This window comes from Monodon monoceros, unplaced genomic scaffold (genome assembly GCF_005190385.1).
Source record: "Monodon monoceros isolate NGI ecotype Baffin Bay Population unplaced genomic scaffold, NGI_Narwhal_1 Super_Scaffold_4, whole genome shotgun sequence".
NCBI lineage: Eukaryota > Metazoa > Chordata > Mammalia > Artiodactyla > Monodontidae > Monodon > Monodon monoceros.
This window is the reverse complement of record NW_021703781.1, coordinates 63,138,660-63,164,128: the sequence shown is the minus strand read 5'-3', so window position 1 is coordinate 63,164,128 and position 25,469 is coordinate 63,138,660. Positions and strand designations below refer to the sequence as shown.

The window sequence follows — 25,469 nt, the reverse complement described above, 5'->3', positions numbered from 1 at the left end:
TTAAAAAATGCCAGTTCCAATAAAGAATATCCTAATGAAGCAGTAAAAATAATTATTTTTGCTGCTTGAGTACCTGTATTTAATATTGTGTGACACAGTGCAAAGTACACATAAAGCACTTCTACCTTATACCATGGTTGCTTTAAGAAGATGCACGTGCACAAGTGTCTCACAGTTGTGAATCAAACTAGTCACCCTTCACAGAACACCATTTTTATTTGAAAGAACTAAGAGAACTTTGGTTACTAAGACTTGCATTTTGATGGCCATTTCCTCCACTAATACTAAATCTGAGCCTCAAGATAATAACATCTAATGGACATTTTTCAACCTTTATATATTTAACTTCTATGTAGTATGTGGCATTCCTGATACTGTCCACCCTTCTTCCACTGAAATACTATCCTGGTTTTCCTCCTATAAAACTGTCTGACAAATACTCCTCAGTTCCCTCCATAACCTTAAATTTTTGTATTCCTCAGGTTCTTTTCTCTCAGAAGTAGATTTATTGCTACTAGCTATTTAACAGCTAAGCAAAGGATGTTAAAATAGTTTTTAGTTTTCCCTGTCTTCAGAATTTAAAGACATACTACATAAGCTCCTGTGCTTAAATAAAAGTCAAACACATGGGATACTTTTCCCAATGGCATATGAGAAAATACATCTAACATGCAAAAGATTCTATATTCCCAACCAAAACTGTTATTTCTCTATAGCAACACAAGACAAAAAGATATTTTCAATATTTCTGCGCAGATTTTCATTGAGCTTTGCTTCAAGCTCACCTAGTTCTTCTTCTGCTTTTCTAACATCTTTTTGTAATTCAAGTCTAGACTTCCTTGTATCATAATAGCCTCCAGTTAAAGCACCCCGATGACTAACTTGGTCACCTATAAACAAAATATAAGAAAATTAGTAATTCTGTATAACAACTTCTTTATTCAATAATAAATTGATTAATAATCAAATGACTAATCTAAAGGCTTTACCTATTTAATAAGAATGTAAAAGTTAAGAGTTTAAGTCACTCTGGAAAAAATTTTGCTTTACAATATTAACATTTGCATTTTAAAAAATATACCTTCTAGGTGAGCCTGAACATCCGCCAGAAAGGAAAGAAGTGTTAAAGACTAATAGGAACATATCAACAGGACACAGAACCTAGCTTGAAATTCCCACTAGCCACAACTGGGAAAATGTGAAAATCAAAAATGATGATGGCAATGTGATAATACACTGAATTAAAAAAAGAAGTCCATGAATCATAGCAATACATAAAAAAAAAAGGATGGGGCTCTTTACAGAAGAGTGACAGCTAATAAATATAGAAGCAATCACAGAATTTTAGAACCACCATTTAGAAACCCCCAATGTATTAACTTGAGTCAAGCAAGGGTCACCAAAGGATGCTAAACCACTGGTGAAGAAGTCTGGGGGAACCTGATATTCATGTATTCTTAAAGGATAATCCCATATATCACTTATTAATTACAAAGGGGATAAGGCATCTTTACAACCAAGATTTGTTAGTGGTCAAACCTGGCATCAGTAACAGTGGGACACATTGTGTAGTGCAATAAGAAGTACACATCACTCATGCCAAGAATGCTTAACCTAAACCTAATGAAGAGAAAGCAGTAAGATAATCCAGAACACAAGACTTTGAGAACGTGAATTTCTTGGGGTGGGAGGAAAACGGGAGACCTGTCCTATACTGAAACTGAAAGAATCTAAAGAAAAGGCATTGAATGCATCCTTGATTGGATCCTGGATAGAAAAATATTTTTGGACAACTAAGAAAATTTGAGGACTCCCTTGAGGTGCAGTTGTTAAGAATCTGCCTGCCAATGCAGGGGACACGGCTTTGAGCCCTGGTCCAGGAAGATCCCACATGCCACGGAGCAACTAAGCCCGCGAGCCACAACTACTGAAGCCTGTGGGCCTAGAGCCCGTGCTCCACAACACGAGAAGCCACCGCAATGAGAAGCACGTGCACTGCAACGCAGAGTAGCCCCCGCTCACAGCAACTACAGAAAGCCCGTGCGCAGCAACGAAGACCCAAATGAGGCCAAAAATAAATGAATAAAATATAACATTTTGAGAACAGGTCCGGAGGCTTCACCAAAGAACCAAAGGAAGTCCATGGTGCAAAAAAGGTTAAGAAACTCTACTATACATCAAATGATTATACTTAAGAGACATCAACTAAATATAAAGAGGTTGACCCTTTTTACATTCTGACTTGAATAAACCAACTATTTTAAAAATGAGAAATAACTGGACATGAATTTTCAAACACTCTTAAAACTAAAATGGAATTTATTTGTTCAAAGCTAAGAATTATTATTACAAACCTTCCAGGGTAATGCAGTCCATAGTGAAAGCACGGGCCAACTGGGTTGAAACTTCCATACTACGACAAATAAGTGTTTTTCCAAACACATGTTTGAAAGCTTTGTCGAATCTGGGATTGTACCTCAATTTACTTATCATAGGAATAGCATCCTAAAAATGAATATTTTGCAAGCAAGCAAAGAGATCAAAACACAGTTAATTAAAATGTGTTAGCAGAATCATGAATTACATCTTCCTGAAATACAAACAAAATACCTTTATATTTCAAAACTGTTGGTTTTTATACTGAAAAAGGTAGAAAAATCATTCTACTGAAATATACTGGAAATTGTGCTCATGTAAATCATCCAGGTTTTCAGTACTAGAGCAGTGATAAAGAGCTTAGTGGCTCTGGAGCCAGACTGCTCAAGTTCAAATCCCAGTTCTGCTGTTCAGATGTGTGCTCTGGACAAGTTGCTTAACTTCTCTATGTAACAGTCACTTCATCTATAAAACTGCAATAACAACAGTACCTTCCTGACAAAGTTGTTAAGTCTAGGCAAGTTATATATGTGAAACACTTAGGATAGCCTCTGTCACATAGAAGGGCCAAATGTAAACTAGTAGTATTTCCTCAAAATATTTTCATTTTATCTCTCTCTATCTACAGATATATAAGTTAGATATTCAGAAAAAACATTTTTCAGATAAAATTTATTCTCCCTTTTTTCTCTCGACTGGCAACAGAATTTTTAGAATTTTTAAATTAAGAAATACGGGCTTCCCTGGTGGCGCAGTGGTTGAGAGTCCGCCTGCTGATGCAGGGGACACGGGTTCGTGCCCTGGTCTGGGAAGATCCCACATGCCACGGAGCGGCTAGGCCCGTGAGCCATGGCCGCTGAGCCTGCGCGTCCGGAGCCTATGCTCCGCAACGGGAGAGGCCACAGCAGTGGAGGCCCGCGTACCGCAAAAAAAAAAAAAAAGAAATACATCCTACATACAGAAAAATGCAATAATATGTTAAGCTTAAATTAAAAATTATGAAGCAAACACCAATATAACCACCATGCAGGACATGAAACAAAACACTACTGACACCCAGAAGCCATGAGTGTAACCCTTTCCTAATCATAGTGGTTACCTTCAATGGTTACCTGCTGGGGATGACACTATTAAAAGTTCATTCGGGTTTCTCCATAACCTGTTAGGGTTTTTCCATAACCCAATATAACTTTTGTGGTCACTACTTCCTTGCACTTCTAGTTATATCATCTAAGCTTATTTTGTTCAGGTAGTGTAAAGGGAACCATACTTACATGCATTCCTTTGTGTCTTGCTTCATTCACACATCACATTTATGACTCAATTTCTCCTCCCCAAAACTTCACAGATAATTCGTGGATTTAAAAGAAGAAAAAGCTAACCACTAAAATGGCTTATAAGATTCTCACTGTTCCTCTAAAATTGTAGATCATTTTCATAGGGTTTTAGCTTTAACCTTAAAAAACAGTGAAATAGTTGCTACTACCATCAATATTCTGAAGCCAAACACCTCAAAGCAATTAAATTTTTTTCAAGAATGATGTCTAGGGAACGTTTTTAATCTGTTTAAAAATATACCAGCTAATAACAAAAGCAACAGTATGCTTTCAGAGCCTGTCATCTTGCTAGGTATTTTTACTCTAATTTATAAGCCATTTAAAAAAAGTACATTCAGAAAACTTTAAAATATTTACTTTAAATGATAGTTCCTCAGGGAATTCTTCTCCAGCTACTTAATCTTAATTTTGTCTCCCTGAGATACACTCTCAAAGTATCCTATGCTTATGTATGGTTTGGCCAAAAAGTTCATTGGGGTTCTTCCGTAATATCTTAAGGAAAAACCCAAATGAACTTTTTGGCCAACCCAATATTTTAACACTTTGCACATTTTGCAATGGTTTGTTTTATGTCTTGGCTGTGACCTCTGTCTCCCTTCCTTTCCTCATCCAGCACTATGCTCTTCGGTAAGACAGGAATGTTTATCTCACAGACCACGTGAATCCCAATGTACAGTGCCTGTGCACTAGGATGTGCTAAACACAAGAAAAAGCGTATTGAAAGGAAGACAGACCTTAACACACATCAACTCACATTGGTTTCAGGATAGGCAGTATCCCTTACATCTAATTTGTTAAGAGGCAGAAAAGTAACCTCTCCAGGTAGGTTCATTTTATTAAACTCCATCAAAATCTTCGTGCTGACTTCATCTGAATCAACAATGTGATAAAACAACCTACATGTAAAGAGAACAGATACATCTGAAGTGCTATAAACATTTAAGCAAACAATTCACTTTTTTTCTATGCAATCCAATTTGTATGGGGAGGGCTACTTAGAAAATTTCAACGAAGGGAGAGGAAGTACAAAAAAGGGAAATTTCTAGCTTCTACAATTAGGAACAAACACTTAGCATCTACATCTTTAATTAGAAAATTAAGTAACTGAGGATAGACGATAATGGGAGACATATTGTATTAAAACTACAAAAAGTTGTTTCTTAGGTTACTCTTATTCCCTCTTTCCTTTAAAAACTCAAAATATCAAGCAAAAACATCTCACCTATTTCCAGCAGTGACTTCCACGCACGTGTAAAAAGCAGGCTCACATTCAAAGTTATTCATCACAATACCATGATAGCCATTTTGAACGTGCTGGTTTATTCCCTTTCGACGAAAGTGGTCTAGCACTTTGTTTATACTATCTATTCCATTTAAAATGGCCTGTTTAGAAGTGAAAAATATTAAAATAGTGCCAATGGCACTCCTGCTGGTAAGAAATGAACCCATTACTCTAAACATTAAAAAGAATACCAAATTGGGAGAATGGGATTGACATATACACACTATTATATATAAAATAGGTAACTAATAAGGACATACTGTATAGCACAGGGAACTCTACTCAATACTCTGTAATGGCCTATATGTGAAAAGAATCTAAAAAAAGACTGGATATATGTATATATATAACTGACTCACTGTGCTGTACACCTGAAACTAACACAACATTGTAAATCAACTATACTCCAATAAAAATTTAAAAAAATAAAAAATATACCAGAGATTAAACACTCTCTCCAAAAACAGGTCGCTCCCTTGAAATATGCCAACTACGTGCAATACTTTATATCATGGATTCTGTTCTATGACAGCAACATTAAAAATGGACTCGCCATCTAAAAATCAAAAGTGCTATCTTTAATAGCATGGGTGCTTAAATGATACCCATTCTTTCGTATTTATAAGACAAGTAATTTGCCCTCTACTCTTGAAAGCTAATAAATTCTTGTGCAATAATAACTGACAATGCAAACTGAGGTAATGAAAGAACCTGCCCACCTTTCCTGTTGCAGCTCTAAGAAGTTGCTGTTTCTTTTCAAGATCTTCTCTTTTAGCAGCAAGTGCTTGCTGTTCTGCATTCTCCTCTCTCCACAAGTAACTAATCAATAAAAATTAGACTGTCTTTAATTCTAAAAATATTAATATTCTAATAGCATACAAATTTGAATAAATACTGAAATTAAACTTCAACAGTTAATTTATAACTTAAAAGACTGTTTAACAGCCAGTAATTACATTACTCAAAAATATTAAGACGTATTTTAGGCTATACTAACTTTCTTTCACTTTGTAATTCATCTTTCTTATTTTTTACTTCATAGTATTTTCTGTCCAGTTCTTCAACTCGAGCTTTGACTTCATTAAGATCCTGATCCAGTTTCTATGGAAATAAAAATAATTCAAATTTAAAATCCAATTCCATACAAATGAATCCATAGGGACAGAAAGCAGATCAGTTGTTACCAGGGGATGGAGGGGGAGGACAGGAAAGGAGGGAGGGAGGAATTACCAAGGGGTATGGGAAACATTTTGGGGTGATGAACAGGCTTGTTATATTAATTGTGGTGATGGTTTAACAGGCATACACATATATCAAAACAATTAATTTGTTCATTAATGTCCTTACTACTTCTATAATACACACCCTAGAATTTTAAAAGAAAGAATACATTAATAAATTCTCAAAACACTGCAGTGCATACTTTTCATACTTCCCCCTCTAAACATACACTAGAACATAAGAGATGTAGGAACAGACTAAGAAGCAAAAAGGCTGTTTTGTACAATTAATTAGCACTGTAAAATCATCTCTACCCATTATAAAGCACAGAGTTCACCCTCACAAGTGGTCATTTTGATACACTTAAGTGTGGCTGAAATACTGAAAAATAACTTCAAGCTTGAGAAAGAATGAATAAAACCTCTCACTGGAAAATCTTGGTTTATCACTAAACTTTTTCAAAAGGGCATCTGTTGAGGTCGATATTTCCATGAACTCAAGACAAAATGCCTTTTCTTTATTTCAAGACAGGACTGTAGCTATCGTAGCTGAAACTATACTAACAAATTCCCAAATAACTGACTACCTCAATCAACCTGTGTTTTCCATTCCCTCCGTAAAATATCCTGAACAAAGCCCAAAGTACGCTGGACTCTCAAGGCCAGTAGGCTGTCTATTACTCCTGGTCACTTTTCCTACCAGTTGAGTTGTTTATGGTTACAGAGTCAGTTCTGTTTGCTTTCTACTATGTTTTTGTTTTGGGGTAACCGATTACATTAAATATTAGATAAACTGATGATATGAGTAAAAGGAAGAGTTGTTTCTTTAAAAAAACTGATTTAGTTTTGGACAAACTCAAAGGTGAGTCACTAAAAATTGGATTAAATGGGCAAATCAACTCTAAAAGACTAGGGAAAATAATTATTTAATATATAATACATAAGTTAATAGATTCTGTGCACTTTATATCAGTAATTCAAAATGTCAAGTCGCAAAGTCAAAAAGACTGAGGAACTGATCCAGATTAAAGGAGATAACAGAAACATGACAACTAAATGCGATATATGATCTTATACTGAAACCCGAATTCTGTTCTCATCCAACTTCAAGGAGAACTGTATTTACATGTGTGGTTCATAACATGAAAGTCCCCTAGGAACTCCAATCACTACTCATATTCATAAGAAATACCTTGGGCTCTACATCAAAAGACTGGTACACACTCTGCTGGAGGAGGTTGATAAGGAGGCTATACATGTGTGGGGGCGGGGGCATATAAGAAATCTCTATACCTTCCTCTCAATTTTGCTGTGAACCCAAAGCTACTCTTAAAAAAAAAGTCTGAAAAATAAAGATTGGTACATACGCATATATTTATCTATTTAAAATTAAATACTTATAAATATGTACATTTATATATGTGTAAAAAATACATATAAATATCATACATAAAATATACATAAGTATATACATTTAAGATTTTATGCTTTTAGTGGCTTTTTTTGATAAACCAACCATACCAACTGGTACAGATCTCATGGGGTAAGAAGGTTCCTTCTGGGCATGTATATATATATTCTCCTCACCCTACACCTGTCCTACACACTCCCTTCTCATCACTTCCAATCATCTATATATATCCACACATATCACTTAAAGAATTTTTCTCCCTTTCTAATTTTAAATAATGTAAGATCTTTCTTGTTCTGAAAGTAATGATTTTATCTTCTACTTCACTTTTTAAGAAAATGCTAACTAAACATGCATAGTAAATGAAAATGTTATAAAATAGAAACAAATAGAAAATGTTATAAAATCACCAATGCTTTAACAAAATATATATACATTCTGCAGTAAGTTATTACATTGACAGAAAATTACATTAGAATATAAAAATGGAAAAATTTTAAGTTACTATAAAGTGATGTTTTAGTTAAGGGTAGAGTTCAGGTACATTATTACCAAGTCATAAAAATATATTTTAAAATACCTTCAATCTATACGGACACTCACTGACATGTAAAAACTCTTCTTCGAAAAAGAGAACTACCATATGTATCATATTAAATTGTGCTGGTCTTGCCTAATTAAGTATCTGGTCTTGTATATTTTAAGATAAACCATTTACAAATAAAACTTAAAGAAATAGATGAAACTGCACATGTTCACACTCTTCTGAAAGATTTCACAAAGCAGCTATGAAAATTCTTACATTATACTGCTCCAGATTTTTCTCTTTATTTGCCTCAGTGTCCTCCAAATCCTTATGTATAGCAGCAATCTGTCTTTTCTTGTCATTAATAGCCTGATCTAAAGACTTGAGTTCCTTTTTAATCCACTTATCCCTTTCTTCTTTTGATGTAAACTGGCTTCCTCGACCCTGCTTTGCATAAAGATCCGTTCTTTCCTGCGTAGCTTGGGCCAATCTACACAAGATAGAAGAGAATGGTTTGAAAAGGACAACAGGAAATAACCAAGTTTAATTGCAATAGATACCTCAAGAGTACACAGAGACAATAACCATTTCTATAATTCCATAAAAGAAGGAATTAAAGGGAATTCCCTGGCAATCCAGTGGTTAGGACTTTGCTCTCTCACTGCTGAGGGCCTGGGTTTGATACCTGGTCTGGGAATTAAGATCCCACAAGCCGCATGGTGTGGTAAAAAAAGAAAAAAAAAAAAAAAGAAGGAATTAAGTATAAAAAGCAACTGTTATCTAATGGAGCTCCTGGGACTAGTTCTATATAACATTAATTTAACTGCAAAATCACAGTTACAGTCAGGTAAAACAGCCCATCCCCTAAGGATTTAAGGTCATTCCAGGTCTGGGTTAATCAGTAAACCTACACAAATCTAGTACCTCATATCTCAGGAATTTTCAAAAATGCTCCAACTATACTTAACTATTTGAACATTTTCAACTCCTTACAATAAAAGACACTATGAAGATTAAAAGGCAAGAGAAAACACTTACAACATACAGAACAAATATTAATGCCCAGATAACATAAAACAACCCTATAAAACGTAAGAAAAAAAATCAGAAAAAAGGGGCTTCCCTGGTGGCACAGTGGTTAAGAATCCGCCTGCCAATGCAGGGGACACGGGTTCGAGCTCTGGTCTGGGAAGATCCCACATGCCACGGAGCAACTAAGCCCATGCACCAGAACTAGTGAGCCTGTGCTCTAGAGCCCATGAGCCACAACTACTGAGCCCGCGCGCCTAGAGCCCGTGCTCCACAACAAGAGAAGCCACCGCAATGAGAAGCCCGCGCACTGCAACGAAGAGTAGCCCCCGCTCGCCACAACTAGAGAAAGCCCGTGCAGAGCAACAAAGACACAACATAGCCAAAAATAAGTAGGATAAAATAAATTATTTTTAAAAGCCGACAAAAAAAATCAGAAAAAAATGGACACAAGATATCAAAAGGCAATTCATTAAAATGAGCATAAGTGGCATAAAAACATGGTAATGTACTAAATTGTGAAATCAGCAAACGTTGGCAAGTCCAAATCTACGGATAGATATTAAAATGTCTAGATGTTAAAACGACATAAAGTGGGAGAATGAACACACAGCGGGATACAATTTGGGTAAAAAAAGAACAATCATCATGCATGTTTTTAAATGCCCAACATTTAGCTATGTTATCTTGGGCAAGTTATTGAACACCCCCAGAGCCTCAAGTTTGTCAAATTTACAGTGGTGATACTGTGGCTCTCCTAGGGCTTTTGAATAGGCAATAAGCATACAATAATGCTTGGCCGACACTGCCTATTACTTTGAAATGGACATTTAACTTTTGCCCTTATTTACTGTACCTTCTTAACCCATAACTATTTAATAAGGTTCTAGAGAGGAACAATGTAGAGAATTAGAATTGTTGGTGAAAAAAATCCCAGACCTAGCAATTCCTCGCTCTTCTTTTTCTTTTACACTGTTGAATTTAGGTTCTGTTTCTGCCAGTTCTTTCTGCTTTTCTTCTATTTTTTCAAGCAGCTTCTGCCTTTCTTTTAATAAGCGTTTCTGTAAACGAAGATAAGTAAAAATGCAATCTGTTTAAAAACTGTTGTTTAATTTATAAGTCTAGCATAAAATATTTTCTCATGAAAAAAATGCATGAGACTGATCACGCAACACAAAACTAATTTTTAAACTGATCCTGCAACACAAAACTAACTTTTAAATGTAAGTAACAAAGATAGTACTCAGTTGCAACTTGAATGCAAATTATTTTAATGTGCCAAATCTTTTACAAAAATTCAAGCACCTGTGCCACAGAAAGGACTGTCCTCTGCAGTTCCCACTCACCTGAACATTTATATCTTTCATTTTTAGCACTTTAACTCACCCTCTGTTCACTATTGCCTGCCAATTCATCTTGTAAATCCTTGGCTTTAAGCTCCAACTTAGTCCTCTGCTTAATTTGTTCTTGTCTTTCAGCACTGAGCTGCTCCTTTTCTTCTTTCATAGCTGAAATTTTTGTTTTCAGTTCTCTAACTTGGCGCTCAATATCCTACTCAAAAAGTATCAAATAGAAACAAGTTAGACAACTAGAAATGCAACAGCAAAATCAGGACACCACTGATTTGTCTCTTCTTTTTCTTTCATTTAAACTTTCAGTACTACTGTCTTTCCAATACTCAATCTCGGTGACACCCCACCTGAAGTTACCATTCTATAATTTTGGTACAAAAAGTTTACTGTGGTCAAAAATATGACTAAACCTGGTTTATAACCTTACCTCCATTTTATCTCTTGCATCCTGCTGGGCGTCTCTTAATTGCCTGGATTTTTCTCCACTAGTCTCTCGCTTAGCAGAAAGCTGGAAAAAAAACCAAGCTATGATTTCTAACTCGTTTCGAATTTGTTCAGTATTTAAAATTTTAAAATATCTGCTAAATTTTAAAATATCTGCTGAATTTTTTAATATCTGCTAAGTATTTTTAGCAAAATTTTTAAATATCTGTTAAAATAAACATTCACTTAAAAATTTTTTTCCAAAAATAACTGTAGTGGTTTTAAAAAGAAAATGCCTGTAGTTTTCAGCATTACCTAAAACAAATTTTTGTACAAAATGTCAGCAATATTAATTACAAATTACACCTTAAAAAGCCAGGAAAAAAATTCATGAAACTTTAAAGGTGGCTTCCTCTCATCCTGGTCTGCCTGACATCGCCACCTAATTATATTTCAGATACAACTACAGCAAGGACTATGTGAGTCTAGGCATTTTCCTTGGAGTAAACTGATAGTGTAAATTTGCTGAGTAATGAATTCGCTAAGAGGTTTTAAAATTTTGAAGTTTGTGTTTAAAAATCATTGAAAAGTATAAATATAGAATGAGTTTAATATATTCGTAAAAATAAAATTAAACTGAAGTGGCAAAGTATTTTACCTCATCAAGTTTAGCACGAGTCTCGTTAAGTTCCTGATTGTAAATGGTGTATTCCAGGGCTCGTCTCATCTTATCCCACTTCTGATACTGAGCTAGTTCTTCCTTTTCTTCCTCTAAGGTATGTAATCTCTCTTCAATGTATTTTAACAACTCATTGATTTTTTCCCGTTTGCCCTCTTAAAAATAAATGGGAGAGGGGTGAAGGAGTTCAATAAAATTTTTATGTAACATCAATTCTCAAATATACCATGAGTTAAACTTAATCTTAAGAACGTTAGCATTATTTCTTCGATATTATGTGGTAACCAAATCCAAGATGCTAAAATTGCCATTAAAATGCTTTATTATGAAAAGCATCAGAGAATAAACACATGGTGACACTGATTCTTATATTACATGTGGTAAAGGCCTCTGTTTAAACTTCCTTTAAAAGCCAGTGTGCCTTCCCATGACATTAAAAAAAAAAACGTACTTAACATCACTGGTGTCACTGATTCTCAATTCTTACAACAGCATTATCTATAGCTACCATATATTGAATACCAACTATATTCCAATCATGGTGATACTTTGCTCCTCTACTCACCACTACAAACTATAAAAAAGGATTTCACAAGATGGGAAAGTTATGGACCAGGGAGGTCAAGTCTAAAGTCACAATATCAGGTAATTATTAGTAAGATTTTGAACCCAAAACTGTCTGACTCTAAGCCATGAGAGGGCACAGCACTTGAAAAGCAAAGTAGGGTTTCCATAATAAATGTACTAAGGAAGACTGAAGTTCAAAATTTCATATTTACTTGCTCCTGAACAACTTAAAGCCTAATGCCAACTGATATTCCAGCAATTTTTTTTTTGAGGAATACATACATTATTATCCTCACTAATAATAAAAAGGACATTAGAGGCACAAAGTAGGTGACCTAGAAAAGCACTATTATCTCACAGTAACAACTCTTTATTCAAAGAGACAAATTATTGGAACTCTCAAACCTTAAACTTCCTGAAACTAATTTTTTCTCCATTCAGTATATAGGCAAATTATCACACAATACACTTCTGAGAATAGATAACTCCTCTCAAGTATTATAACACAATGAAAAAGTAATTCACAACAAAAAGAATAATGTAGAATCATATTTATTTTACCTGTTTCCTTCATTAAAGAGATGCTTTCTTCTTTTCGTTCATCATACACTCTAGTACCAGCTACTTCTCTTAATAGTTTTAGTCTCTGAGAATCTGGTGCTGTTGCCATCTGGTTGATCTAAAAGTTTTAGAAAAATAATTATTTACAGAGCTACAGAATGCTCTTTAAGAGCTCTACCTTGAAAGTTATTCACATGCTAAGCTTTAAGTATGGGTTCGCACTGGGAAAATAGCAATGAACAGAAAAGGTCTTGCCCTCGAGGAACCTACTTTCTAGTGGAAAAAAACCAGGAAGTATGCATACCATTACATTATAATTGCTATGCAGAAAAACAAAACAAAATAAGAAAATACAGCATAAAGAGTTGGAGTGACAGTAATGCTCTTGTAAAAGAGGCAGACATAGATGGCTTATATGAAATGACATATGAGCAAAAATTGAAATGATGTAAAGGGACCTACTATGTTGCATGTGTGCAGGGAAGACTCAGATAACGGCTTTCAAATCAGCCTCCTTTTATTTTATTTTTTAAAGTTTTTTTTGATGTGGACAATTTTTAAAGTCTTTATTGAATTTGTTACAATATTGCTTCTGTTTTCTGTTTTGCTTTTTGGCCCCAAGGCATGTGGGATCTTAGCTCCCCAACCAGGGACTGAACCTGCACCTCCTGAGTTGGAAGGCGAAGTCTTAACCATTGGACCGCCAGGGAAGTCCCCAGCCTCCTTTTAAAGAAATTTCTCTTATAAAGACAGTCTTTTCAAACTCTTGCTCTTAAAGTGAAACTCCATATTCTTTCTAATCACTTCTTCTGAATGCTAACTTTCCAACACATACCTAAAAAAGCCTCCAACATGAAATAAGAAGTGGACATTTTAAAAGGATTTTCCCCTAGTTCAATATAGCACAACAGAAAGCTATTAGGACACTGCAGGTATGTTCTAAGAAAAAGAAATTATTTTAGATATATATAGTCAAAACATACGAGGAAACAGTAGAACAATCAGATAAAGTATGTAACTCCTAAAAACTATAAAGAATATAAATTGTATTAAGGGAAAATAATATGTAGCACTATGGTAGATTTCTGGTAATTTAAGCATTCTAGCATTTTAACTCTGATATACTAACAGAGACAGTATTAATTTCAGAGAGTAACTTTTTTCAAATGTGATTTTTATAAAGTTTCTACAACATTCTTAAATATGATTGTAACTTCTACAAACCAAAAATGTCTTCCAGTACAGTGCACCTTGGTAAATGATACAGATCACCAAGAAAATAAGATCCACTTAAATAATTCTACTGAAATGCTTTTATCCCACTATGCAATGGATCTATTTTGTACATAAATTTATGGCCACAGAAAAGGTAATACAAACTTCAGTGCAAAATAAATCAATGAAAACAGAAGACAATAAGGTCTATTTTCACTCCAACTTAACCACTAGAATGAAATCAAATTCATCATTCAATGAATATACTCAGAAAACAAATTCCACTTAAAAAGATACTATTTCTTACCTTTCCTTGTTTAACAATATAATAAGGATTGCTTCGAGAAAAACCAGCACTTTCAAGGAGATTCATCACATCATTTTTCCTGTTGATAAACAATTAAAAATTTCAAATACATAACAATCCAACTATAAGCACAAAGAGTACACTAACTCCTGAGTTAAGGTGCATGAAGGAGTACAGAACAGTCATTTAACCCTTCTGTTCTATCAGCCTCAGAGAATCTTCTGATACTTATGTTTATGCTCTAAATTGTGATTTGTTGAACATGAGGCAAAAGTACCATATATGAGGCAAGTAAAAGAATACTTTTAGTCTTTTGTATAGAAATTACAAACGTAAAGAAAAATGCTTACGTGACCATTTTCTTGTCTAAGAAATACTGATCCTTTTTGGCACCAATAACTCTTCTAAGTGAAACTTCCTCTTTGTCGATCTAAGAAAAAAAGGAAAAGCCCAAAGTTAAATCTAATAGTAAAAGTGGAAACTTTATAGTTAATAAGGTCATTTCAGAGTCCCTCACCATAGCAATTATTTTGAAACTTCAATCATCTCACTAAAGATATGCCACGAATACTCAATACGATGACAAAGACATTTTTTCACAATGGCCTGCACATTCCCATTTGTTTACCAGAATATTCATTACAACTTTAAGACAAAATTAGTATGTAAGCTGTAGTTTTTTTAGTATGAACTAAATTATAAAAGCCTAAGTACAACTATAAATAAGTGTTTCAAAGCATGAAAAAAGTTAGTTGCATCAATAAAATTCTCAACGTTACTAATGAAAAGAAAAAGCAGTTACTCACTGGCAACCGGTTGTCTGAATTGTCAAAAATAATCTCCACAAAAGCAGAAATAACACGAGGTCCCGTACCCTCCTAAAACATGAGAAAAATTAGTATGTTGCATAAGTGGGATTTTCATATTCTTTAAATACATTTAAAGTTTAGTGCATGGTAACAAGCCTGATTCAATGGAGAAATATTTCTATCAGACTAATATACACCCCTCTTGCCCAAGCAGCAAACACTGGATTAGGATAATAAAACTCAACCGAACAGCTTCTGATTCTGAATTTTAAAAATGAGAACTATGCAAGAGATGTCAAAGTTAGATTTACATAGGTCTTGTTCTGCATATCACCTCATTAGAGCATAAGACCCCAAAGCCACCCAATTTTACCTATTTGCTAAAATATAAAACACTTTGAGGCTTCTCTCTTATAGATTCACCTTAATGCTAGAAAGGAGCCCTAACAAGTCACATGATAAAAACTGTCTTTTTAAACATTTGAGATATTCTATATAGTTTTAAATCTGCTATGAAAACATATGCATTTAACATATGGGTCACATTCAGACCGATTTGTGACCCAACTACTTACATACCAAGCCCAGATAATGTCTAGATTGTGAAAACTGCTATTATGTAGTAGTTCAATACAATGAAGAATGATACCTAAAGAAATTATTCTTTTAATGCTAATCTGAGAAACCTAAAGAGAGATTTTTCTATAGGGAATCAATCCTGATTACTAGACTAAAAATTCAAATGTAAGAGGTGGGGGAGGGAATTTCCTGGCAGTCCAGTGGTTAGCACTTGGTGCTTTCACTACATGGCCCTGGTTCAATCCTTGGTTGGGGAACTAAGATCCTGCAAGCCACACGGCGCAGCCAAAAAAAAACAAACAAACAAACAAAAGAGTGAGGCGGAGAAAACTATAATGGTTAGAAAAAGAACTTTAAGTCTGAGAGATACTGTGGAGATATATTGAAGAATCTCGCTTTCTGGTCTTAAAATTAATTATAAGCCATATTTAAACAAGACAGGGACTTCCCTGGTGGTCCAGTAGCTAAGGCTCTGCGCTCCCAGTGCAGGGGGCCCAGGTTCGATACATGGTCAGGGAACTAGATCCCGCGTGCTGCAATGAAGATCCTGCATGCCGCAACAAAGACCCAGTGTAAGTAAGTACATAAGTACGTAAGTAAATAAATAAAGTTACATCATTTTATCATAGCCTTTTATACTTTCTTATCCTAAAATTAGTTTATTATTCATAATTATCTAAAGAAAAATTCTAACAATTTTCATTACTATATACTGTCTTTCATATTGGATGTTACCGTTGTTACCAAATGATGTTACCAGTTAAGTATAAATATGGCTAAAAGTAACTTTATGTTGTTTAGTTTGTAATGGTTGCTTTTCTATGCTCCCAATTAACTTATTTATTTACTATTTATGTAGGCTACACTGGGTCTTGGTTGTGGCGCATGGGCTCTAGAGTGCGCGGGCTCAGTTGCTGCAGCATGTGGGATCTTAGTTCCCTGAGCAGGGATCAAACCTGGGCCCCCTTCACTGGGAGTGCGGAGTCTTAACCACTGGACCACCAGGGAAGTCCCCACAATTAACTTCTGATTCTGAGTCTCAAAGTTTCTAATCCCCAACCTAACTTTCTTCTTTCTCAGCAAACCTGCTTCCAGACCGTTACCAGGCCATACTCCTAATAAAGAATTTATATTTATATGGAAGGCATATCCATCCATAGGGAACTCACACAATTTTCTTACCATTCTATAAAATTTATGCCTTTATCCTGCATTAATATAGTAAGCTAAATTTCACAGCAGAACAACATACGTAAGAGACACACTGTGCCATGTTCACAAAGGATCTGAAACTTGAAAAAATAATTTTGTTTACCAGAATTGACAATGTATTTTTAGAAGTATTTAATATCCATAAAGCAGTCTCACTCACATGTAACAAAGCCAATCTCTGTTCCGGACGAAGATGGCTAAACTCATCACTGAGAACAAACTGAATTGCTAGAAATACAAAAACAACTATTAATAGGATCTAAAAAAGGATTTATGCCTTAGTCATAATTTCCCATACCTTCACAGAATACAGTATATCAGGTAATGAACAATGCAGATAAAGTAGATTACCTGTTTCATATAGACAAAAGGAATGCAGAAAATTTGCCTGTACTTCAGACTAATCAGCTAGGAAATGATGATATTAGAAAAACATTAAGTTTTCACTGAAATATTTAAGGTAAGAAAATAAAAACACTGATACACGGACAAGTAGAACTAAGGTGTACTTCTTGATCAAAGTATACATGGTTAGGTTTCAAGCTATAGTTGCTTTTATCCACTACATATAAATAATATAAATTAAAATATTTAACAAAATAGGATATATTCCTATAATATCCTTAATTGCATACTTTTTCAAAATAAATAGCACTAAGTAGGAAGTGTTTCAGATTTCCACTTTCTACTGCAGTACTTACTTACCCTTTGTCTTCTGTAAGGAGCCATTCCTGCTTCCATAGGATGCCTAACTGGACCACCCTCTCCTAGAAATGGAACTCTTTACTCAACTGTTCTATTCCCAGTCCACCCAAGAGAGCTTTGACACTCTAAAAGAGGGAGTATGTATATATTAATGTGTATGCTGGGGGTGGAGGTGGGGATTGGTTTTCTTTTATAATCACCTTGGAGGGGACAGGTTCAAACTGCCCTCATCCCCCCTGGAGATCAGGAAATATTAATACTTCCACTCCAATCCTACTCTTCTCACCATCCCCAAATTACAACCACTGATGGGGTAAAGAGTACCCTTTAGCTTTATAAGTAAACAAGGGATAGAACCTTTGCTATTACCACACCCTCCTTTTCCTCAAGCACTACTAAGAGGTTCAAAATTTTTTCAATCTACTCCTTGTACAGTCCAAATCTGTTAAAATATTTTTTCTCCCCAAAGAATTTAACAGAGGCATTACTATGCTTAAACGCATTTTATATTTAGAGATAGTTTTTAAAGCTCTACTTACTATCTTCTGACAACAACTGTCTTTGTTGAGTCTAGTTTTTTACACCCCTCCATCTTTTATTAAAATAATTGATTTAGATGAAACAGATAAGCCATTTTCCATAACAATATTAACTATTCTACTGCACTTACATTCTTTGAATCTCTCTCTCTGCATTTACAACATTTATATACAGCACTCAAGTTCAGAAAGCACTTCCATACATAATATCTCATTTGATTCTCACGACCCATCTAAGGTAGGCAGGGCAAATATCTCTGTTTTTAAACTGAAAGAGTACTTTGAGAAGTTAACTGTTTTGCTCAGTCTCACATGGCTAATCACTAGAGTAGAGCTCAGATTCTTATACTCTAAACCCTCTACATTAAATTGCAACCTCATTTGAAGAAGTATTTCTTGTGTTTCATGCAGACATAACCTCAGATAAACTACCATAAGATACCGAGGTCTTACTATGTTTAGAATTCAAAAAACAATACCTACCATAAAAAAAGTTACTTTTTCCAGATCCATTTCTGCCCACTACAAAATCAAAAAGTCCATGTTATTTTGTATAAAAAACAATAAAACTTTATAGAAAGTATTCAAAAAATATAAAATCCAATTTTCTAACATAACATCTTAAAAACTGAAATTAAGTACAACAGAACAGTGAACAACAAATCAATAAACAAAACAGCTTTAATTACCAGATGAGTGCAATTTTTGCATAGTCTTCAGATAATTTTTTTCTTAAAGGAATTTATTTCATTGTTTATTTTTTTGCTCTTTCCCAATACTTTAAAATTAACAGGAATAACTAAATATACTACCTGGTTTTCATGATTTATAATCATTACAATGGACATGTAATTCTATTTAATTGTATATAATAAAATATTTTTAACAATTTAAAGATTCACATAATGCTAAAAATTTAAAATACTTAAACAATCATTTAAAATTTTCAAACCATTTCCATGTTGAACAGTTTCTGATCAGCCCTATACATCATGTATAGTTCTTAGAATCACAAAAATATAGACAACTATGAGGCACTTTATTTTTTTTACTACCTGAGTTCAGAAATAAGCAATTCTATACATAAAAGGATATCAAATGTTTTAGATTTAATGAATTCATTTGAACTTCTTTTGTTTAACAAAATTTTCATTGTTAAGAGTCATGAATAACTATGCCACTCTCTCTCTCAATCTTGACCAATATCCTGAACAAATTAGCCCCAAAGTCATCACCTTTAATCCAAGATAAATTCTAAAGAAATCAGAAAGTAATGAAGTGCTTTAAAAAAAAAAAAAAAAAGGCATATAACAGACACAGAGGCCAGCCTGAAGGGGGCTTCTATTAGCTAAATCTAGGACAATCTGAGCACCAAAATAATTAGATGAATTATAAATTAGTGCTGGGGCAGCGGTGGGCGGGAATAATCCATGAGTCCATACTGATAATAAAAAGATAAATATATAGCTAAGGAGTGAAGATGTTTGATTACAGTAGAATACCAAGTGGTAAATGTGAAAGGAGTGCTGGAAATGGAACATCATCATTCTGTAACCATCAGAATAAAGGCAAGAATTATCAATGAATGCTAAATCTAAGGGGGAATTTTGATAAGGAGCACAATATGTGCATAGTCCAAAAGTCTCTCCCCATCTCCATATTAGTTGCAAGGGAGAAAACACTAACTATACAGTGGAAAAATTGGACAGAATCTCTACTCAGTGATCAAAATTATCATCATCAATAAGAAGTAGATGGATATCATGTGCCTCCAGGTGGAATACCCTGAAAAGGACACATCATTTATGTAATATTTTTCAAAAATAACATTATAAAAGACAAAGGAGGGCTGTGGAAATTATCCAGATTAAATGAGACTAAAGAGGCATGACAACTAAATGCAACGCCTGATCCTAAATTAAATCCTGTACTAGAGGGGGAAAAATGCTACAAAGAAAATTTCTGGGTCAGTCAACATAGCTAGAAAATAAAATAACATTATTGTACTGATGTTAAATTTACTGACATTGATAGTTACACTGTGATTATATAAGTAATATCCCTATTCTTAGAAAGTACACATTGAAGTCACAGGTAAAGAACCATGATGTACATAACTTACTCTAAGGAAAAATAAGTGTGAGAGCGAGTGCAAATGATAAAGCAAGTGGGGAGATGTTAACAGTAGATTTGGGGGACTTCCCTGGTGGTGCAGTGGTTAAGAATTTGCCTTCCAATGCAGGAGACATGGGTTTGAGCCCTGGTCTGGGAAGATCCCACATACCGCGGAGCAACTAAGCCTGTGCGCCACAAGTACTGAAGCCCGCGCACCTAGAGCCCGTGCCCCACAACAAGAGAAGCCACTGCAGTGAGAAGCCAGTGCACCACAACGAAGAGTAGCCCCCGCTCACAGCAACTAGAGAAAAAGCCCATGCGCAGCAACGAAGACCCAATGCAGCCGAAAATAAATACATTAAAAAAAAACCCAAAACAGTAGATTTGGGTAAAGGATACACAAGTAGTGTCTCTGTACTGTTTTTATTTATGCAACTTTTCTGTAAATTTGAAATTATCACTAAATAAAAGTTTTAAAAGGTAATTTATCATTAAAAAATTACAGAAATAGTTCAAACCATAATCCATTCATAAATAACTGAAAAATTTATAATTTCCCTAAGAATTGCTCCTACCCACACAGTGGAATGCTACATAGCAATTTTAAGGATGTTGAATACTTAATGATAGGGAAAGATATTTCAGTTTATTCTGAAGGAGAAAAAAAAGATTACCAAAAGATTACTACAAACCAATTTTTATTTAAAAAGGCGTACTTATATATATGTACACAAAAACTGAAGGGGTATTGAGATAGACCCAGTTTATGTGTGTCCCCAGATTCACCTGCCCTAACCCAGGCCTTGGCTGCCTGTCAATAGAAAGGCTAGTCTCCCAACACCTCAGGTTGTTTCTGCCTACCCTGGGGATGCATTCAGATCTGTGAAAACCCAAAGGAGGTTGCAGTTCCCCAACCACTCCAGGGGGGTTAGTCCCCAGAGTAACACAATCCAAAAGCACAGTGTGTGTGTGGGGGGGGGGGGGGAATCAATGCCCTATGTGGTAAACTTTGACCAAAGAGAGACAGAAGCCAGCACATAAAACCTTCTCCATACCTCTCCCACCTGAGCTTTCCAAGGTGTGGTGGGTTTACAAAGTCTGTCTGTAAGTTATCCAATGTGACCGCAAACCAGGTGTATCTTCTTTATAAAGCTATGACCACTACCCCCCACAACCCCTTGCCCTCAGACTGCTCCCTCCCATTAAAGTCTTAGCAGCTAAGCAGGCCTCGGGCTCCGTTTTCCAGGAAACCACAAGCTAGCTCTGGGGAGAAGGATTACAGTTTAAATTTTTTCCTTTTAGCTTTTATGCTCTTTATGTTCTATAACTTCACGTATATTTCTTTTGTTAGAAGGCCAGGAAAAAGGTAAACTTAAAAAGGTTTATGGTTCTTGCACTTAAACATCAAACATTCAAGTATCAGCACATGAGGTATCTGCCTTCAAATCTTGTGTTTTTTTAAGGGTCAAAATCATTAAACAATCAAAGTGGTAAGCTTTCAAAAGATATTTTTAGGAACAATCTCACTGTATACTATTTTTGGTCTTTCTTATATGATTAAGGGACCTATTTTTAAAATATGTTAAACAAAGGCATATTATGTTTTTTCAGTTAAAACGAAAGAACTTTTAGATAATGTCCTTTCTAACTGTGACTATTAACAATCTTAATGTTGCAACCAAAGCAGTAAAACAGCTGTCTGATAATAGCTAAAACAAAAATACTTGATAGGCCCTAAAGATATAATTTAATCATTCTAAGTAATAATGGCCATTATTTTACAGTTCATTTATAAAATTACAGTCAGTCCTCCAAATCCCAAATCCCTGTGCTTCACACCTGGGGATTTAACCAACTGCGGAATGAAAATATTCCAGGTGGGGGCGGTAGGGGAGCTTTCCAGAAAGTTCCAAAAAGCAAAACTGGAATTTGCCACAAGCTGGCAACTATTTACACAGCAGGTATATTGTATTTACAACTATTTACATAGCATTTACATTGTATTATAAGTAATCTAGAGATATGCTTAGGTTATATGCAAAAACACTAAGATTTTATAACAAGTTTTATACAAGCATTCAGGATACCAAGGGACAACTGTATACAACTGACATATTAAGATATTTATCCACTTTTAATTTGTAAGTTAAGGAAATAATATAAATCTAGTGATTATTCATTTTTCTCCGTTTCTAAAGATTTTTTTATTGACGAAAATCAGAAGGCACTTATAATCAAAATGTAAGTAAAACTCTAGTACAATCAAGCTACCCTTATGGCACACCAATTCAATTAATGATTCTCCAGTAGGCAAGGCAGAGGGAAAAGTATGTTTTCTTTATTCCCAACTACAAAGTTGCAATTGATGTACCAAGAGCAGGTGTTTTCCTTGCCCTCAATTTTTAAATTGTATTATATATTCATTTATTTCAAAATAAAGTACGATTCTCCAAGTTTCTCTGGGAACATCAGTATTCATTGTTCACTCTTTGCTGATTTCTCTATGAATCTCACCTCACCCATGCTATGGACTGAATTGTGTCCCTGCCCCACCCAATTCATATGCTGAAGCCCTAACCCCCCTATGTGAAGCTTTTTGGAGAAGGGGGTCTTTGGAAGGTAATTAATGTGAGGTTAGGAGTGTGGGGCCTTTATGGTGGGATCAGTGCTCTTGTAAGAGGGTGAGGGAGAGGCTCTAACAAAGAAGGTCCTGTGAGCATGACTGAGAGGGAGGCCTACAGAGCAGTGAAAAAATAAATCCCTGTCGTTTGAGCCACCTAGTCTACGATATTTTGTTATGGTAGACCAAGCCGACTAGCATGCCAATAAACTCTGTGAGGACACTGTAGCAGAAATCTATGTCAATAGCAATCTTTGCTTTTTTGGTGTCTAGAAGCACTCATTTCACCTATCCTTTAAAAACTCAGCAGTGTCAGAAAACACTTTTGCTGTCTGTACGAGCAAAATGGAACCTTATCATCTGAAGAACCTATAGATTAACTATTATATTGAAAGGCAATCACCATTAGCCCCTTGTCCTCACACAACTGCCTTCTCATTTAATCTTCCCAACAGCCCCATGAGATGTATATCATTATTTCCACTTTGCAAATGAGAAAACTAAGCAGCTCAGGAAGTCAAGTTTGAAGAATACATGGCAGAATTGGGATTTGAACCCCATTCTGTTACAATTCAAAGTTTATGCTCTTCCCACCAACCTGTGTAGTCTGTCCTTAGACATTAGAATAGGAAATTAAAAAAAATCTGAGAACAATCTAATTTGTGAAAAAAGAATGGCCACTTTTGAAATAAGGCAATAGTGTCCACTTTAACTAGAAAATGACATACCAAGAAGAGCTGAAACGCTAAATTTAGTGTCATTCACTATAAACTTAAATCTGTCAAAACATACACATACGAGGCTACCAAATAAAAATGAGTAATTTATGATTGTCTTATTCAAGTATCTTAGCCGTATAAAGGAAGCAATTTCATTAGTGCAGATAAAAAACAGAAAAGTAATTGCATACAGAAAAGAATACACATATATTTATGTAATATTCAGAGACAATTCCTGTCTCCTTAAGCCTAAACACAGGTAGGATTTAAACGGCTGTAGAGACATAAATCTGATCTAGTAAACCATGAACACTTACCAATAACATTATGTTTTGAACTGAAGGGATCTACAATTGTTTGATCTCTATAACTTCGAAAACCCTGGATAATAACCTAATGAATAAAAGAGAGATTTTTTTTCAGAACACACCCCAAAAGAAATAACTTCTAAGCTAACATTTTCCTTCTGCACTCCTTCCCGTTCTGGTTTCTCATTTAACGCAAGACAGAAAAGCTTCCATGTCCTAGAAGAAAAACTCATTTTGGAAAGTGATTTAAAAAAACTTCTAAACAGCCCGTTTATCAGTAACCATTGCCACTGTTGCTTTTTTAAGAGTTATAATTAGTAACCTGTTAGGGAGCTCTCAAAATCAAGCACCCTGTATACGGTTCGTTGGAACGCTAACCCTCAGAGGGCCGTCTAAAAGTCTATCAAGTATGCAGACCGGCCCAGCTTTCCTGGGCGCCCCTGTCAGTCACACACTCGGGCCAAAAAGGGCCGCCGTTCCAGGACAGGACTGCCTGGAGTCCAACACCTCCAGCAGAGACACTTCTCGTAAAGACTGTGAAGGGGCTCATCTTTGGGGTGGACTCCAGCGCGGGAAGACCATTCTGACAGAAGTAACAACGGAATGAGGCGGCGCTACACATTCAGCAGGAACGAGGAGCCCTTTCACTTCTCCGGTTAATTCTGGAGACACCCCAGCTTGGGCCTCAGGGGCGTCCCCGGAGCCGGAGAGACTCTCTCTCCACACATCCCACGCAAAAGGCCCACGGGGGGCTAGCCGGTCCCGCAGCACACGGCCGCTTCTCACCCTCCCGGGAAGGCCCGGCTCCCTCCAAAGGGCCCCGCCCCGCCGACCCCTCCACCCCTCTCCCCAAGAACCCGCCTCCCTCAGGCGAGCGCCCTGTGGAGAGGCCTGGGCTGCAAAGCGTCGCCCCAATTCTCCGCGGCCCCCGCGCTTGCAGGCCAGGGCCGCACCCCTCCCACCCAGTCCCAGTCCAGCCCCGCGCCCACCCTGCGGGGAGAAGCGACACCCCCGCCTCAAGGAGCGGTCCTCACGGGCCCGTGAAGGGTGGGAGGGACGCACAGGCCTCACCTGCTTTATGTACATGGTTCCTCGCCCCGAGCCGGGGAGAAGGCCTCCCGCGAGAGAACCAACGACTCGGCAGCAGGATCAGGTGAGGCGCCTAGGACACCCCTCCCCCCAAAGCGCCGCTCTCTTCCCTCTAGCCAAACAAAATGGCGGCGCCCAAGGAGGCGGAGTCCCCGCCTCGGACGGAACCACCCTCGCAGCCCCCAAGGAGCGTAGGGGGAATCAAAGTCAGATCTGCTCTTTCTTTTTGGAAGAAGGAGCCCTTCTTCAATGTCTTTAGGTGAATTTCACTTGATTCCTCAATTTTTAAATGAGTTTTTCCTGAGAATTAGTCGGAAGCTTCACTCGGACAAGAGCCTTGATCGTGAGCTTGGTCCGTATTCCCTCCGAGCGTGGAGCCAATGGTTTCGACCACAAGAGGGGAAAGCTTCGGCGCCAAAGCTAAGACTGGGAGTCTAAGGGCCAGTAGCGGTGCGGGCAGGTCCCCGCGTGGTCTCGGGCTGTTTGGAA

General features: G+C 36.2%; 1 protein-coding gene across 1 annotated transcript in view; it reads right to left on the bottom strand.

The window, feature by feature from the left end:
- Positions 1–25,082, bottom strand: part of SMC3 (structural maintenance of chromosomes 3) — a 32,235-nt gene extending 7,153 nt beyond the window's left edge. The window contains exons 1-19 of the mRNA XM_029201012.1: positions 24,963–25,082; positions 23,901–23,976; positions 18,613–18,651; positions 17,046–17,113; positions 15,092–15,163; positions 14,636–14,715; positions 14,286–14,364; positions 12,764–12,881; positions 11,615–11,790; positions 10,961–11,041; positions 10,568–10,732; positions 10,121–10,242; positions 8,429–8,642; positions 5,993–6,096; positions 5,715–5,814; positions 4,936–5,096; positions 4,468–4,609; positions 2,355–2,505; positions 738–890 (exon numbers count right to left, since the gene is read on the bottom strand). Of these exons, the coding sequence (XP_029056845.1) occupies positions 738–890; positions 2,355–2,505; positions 4,468–4,609; positions 4,936–5,096; positions 5,715–5,814; positions 5,993–6,096; positions 8,429–8,642; positions 10,121–10,242; positions 10,568–10,732; positions 10,961–11,041; positions 11,615–11,790; positions 12,764–12,881; positions 14,286–14,364; positions 14,636–14,715; positions 15,092–15,163; positions 17,046–17,113; positions 18,613–18,651; positions 23,901–23,976; positions 24,963–24,977 (2,116 nt within the window). The 5' untranslated portion in view covers positions 24,978–25,082. The remainder of the gene's footprint in view (positions 1–737; positions 891–2,354; positions 2,506–4,467; positions 4,610–4,935; positions 5,097–5,714; positions 5,815–5,992; positions 6,097–8,428; positions 8,643–10,120; positions 10,243–10,567; positions 10,733–10,960; positions 11,042–11,614; positions 11,791–12,763; positions 12,882–14,285; positions 14,365–14,635; positions 14,716–15,091; positions 15,164–17,045; positions 17,114–18,612; positions 18,652–23,900; positions 23,977–24,962) is intronic.
- Between the last annotated feature and the right edge of the window lie 387 nt (positions 25,083–25,469).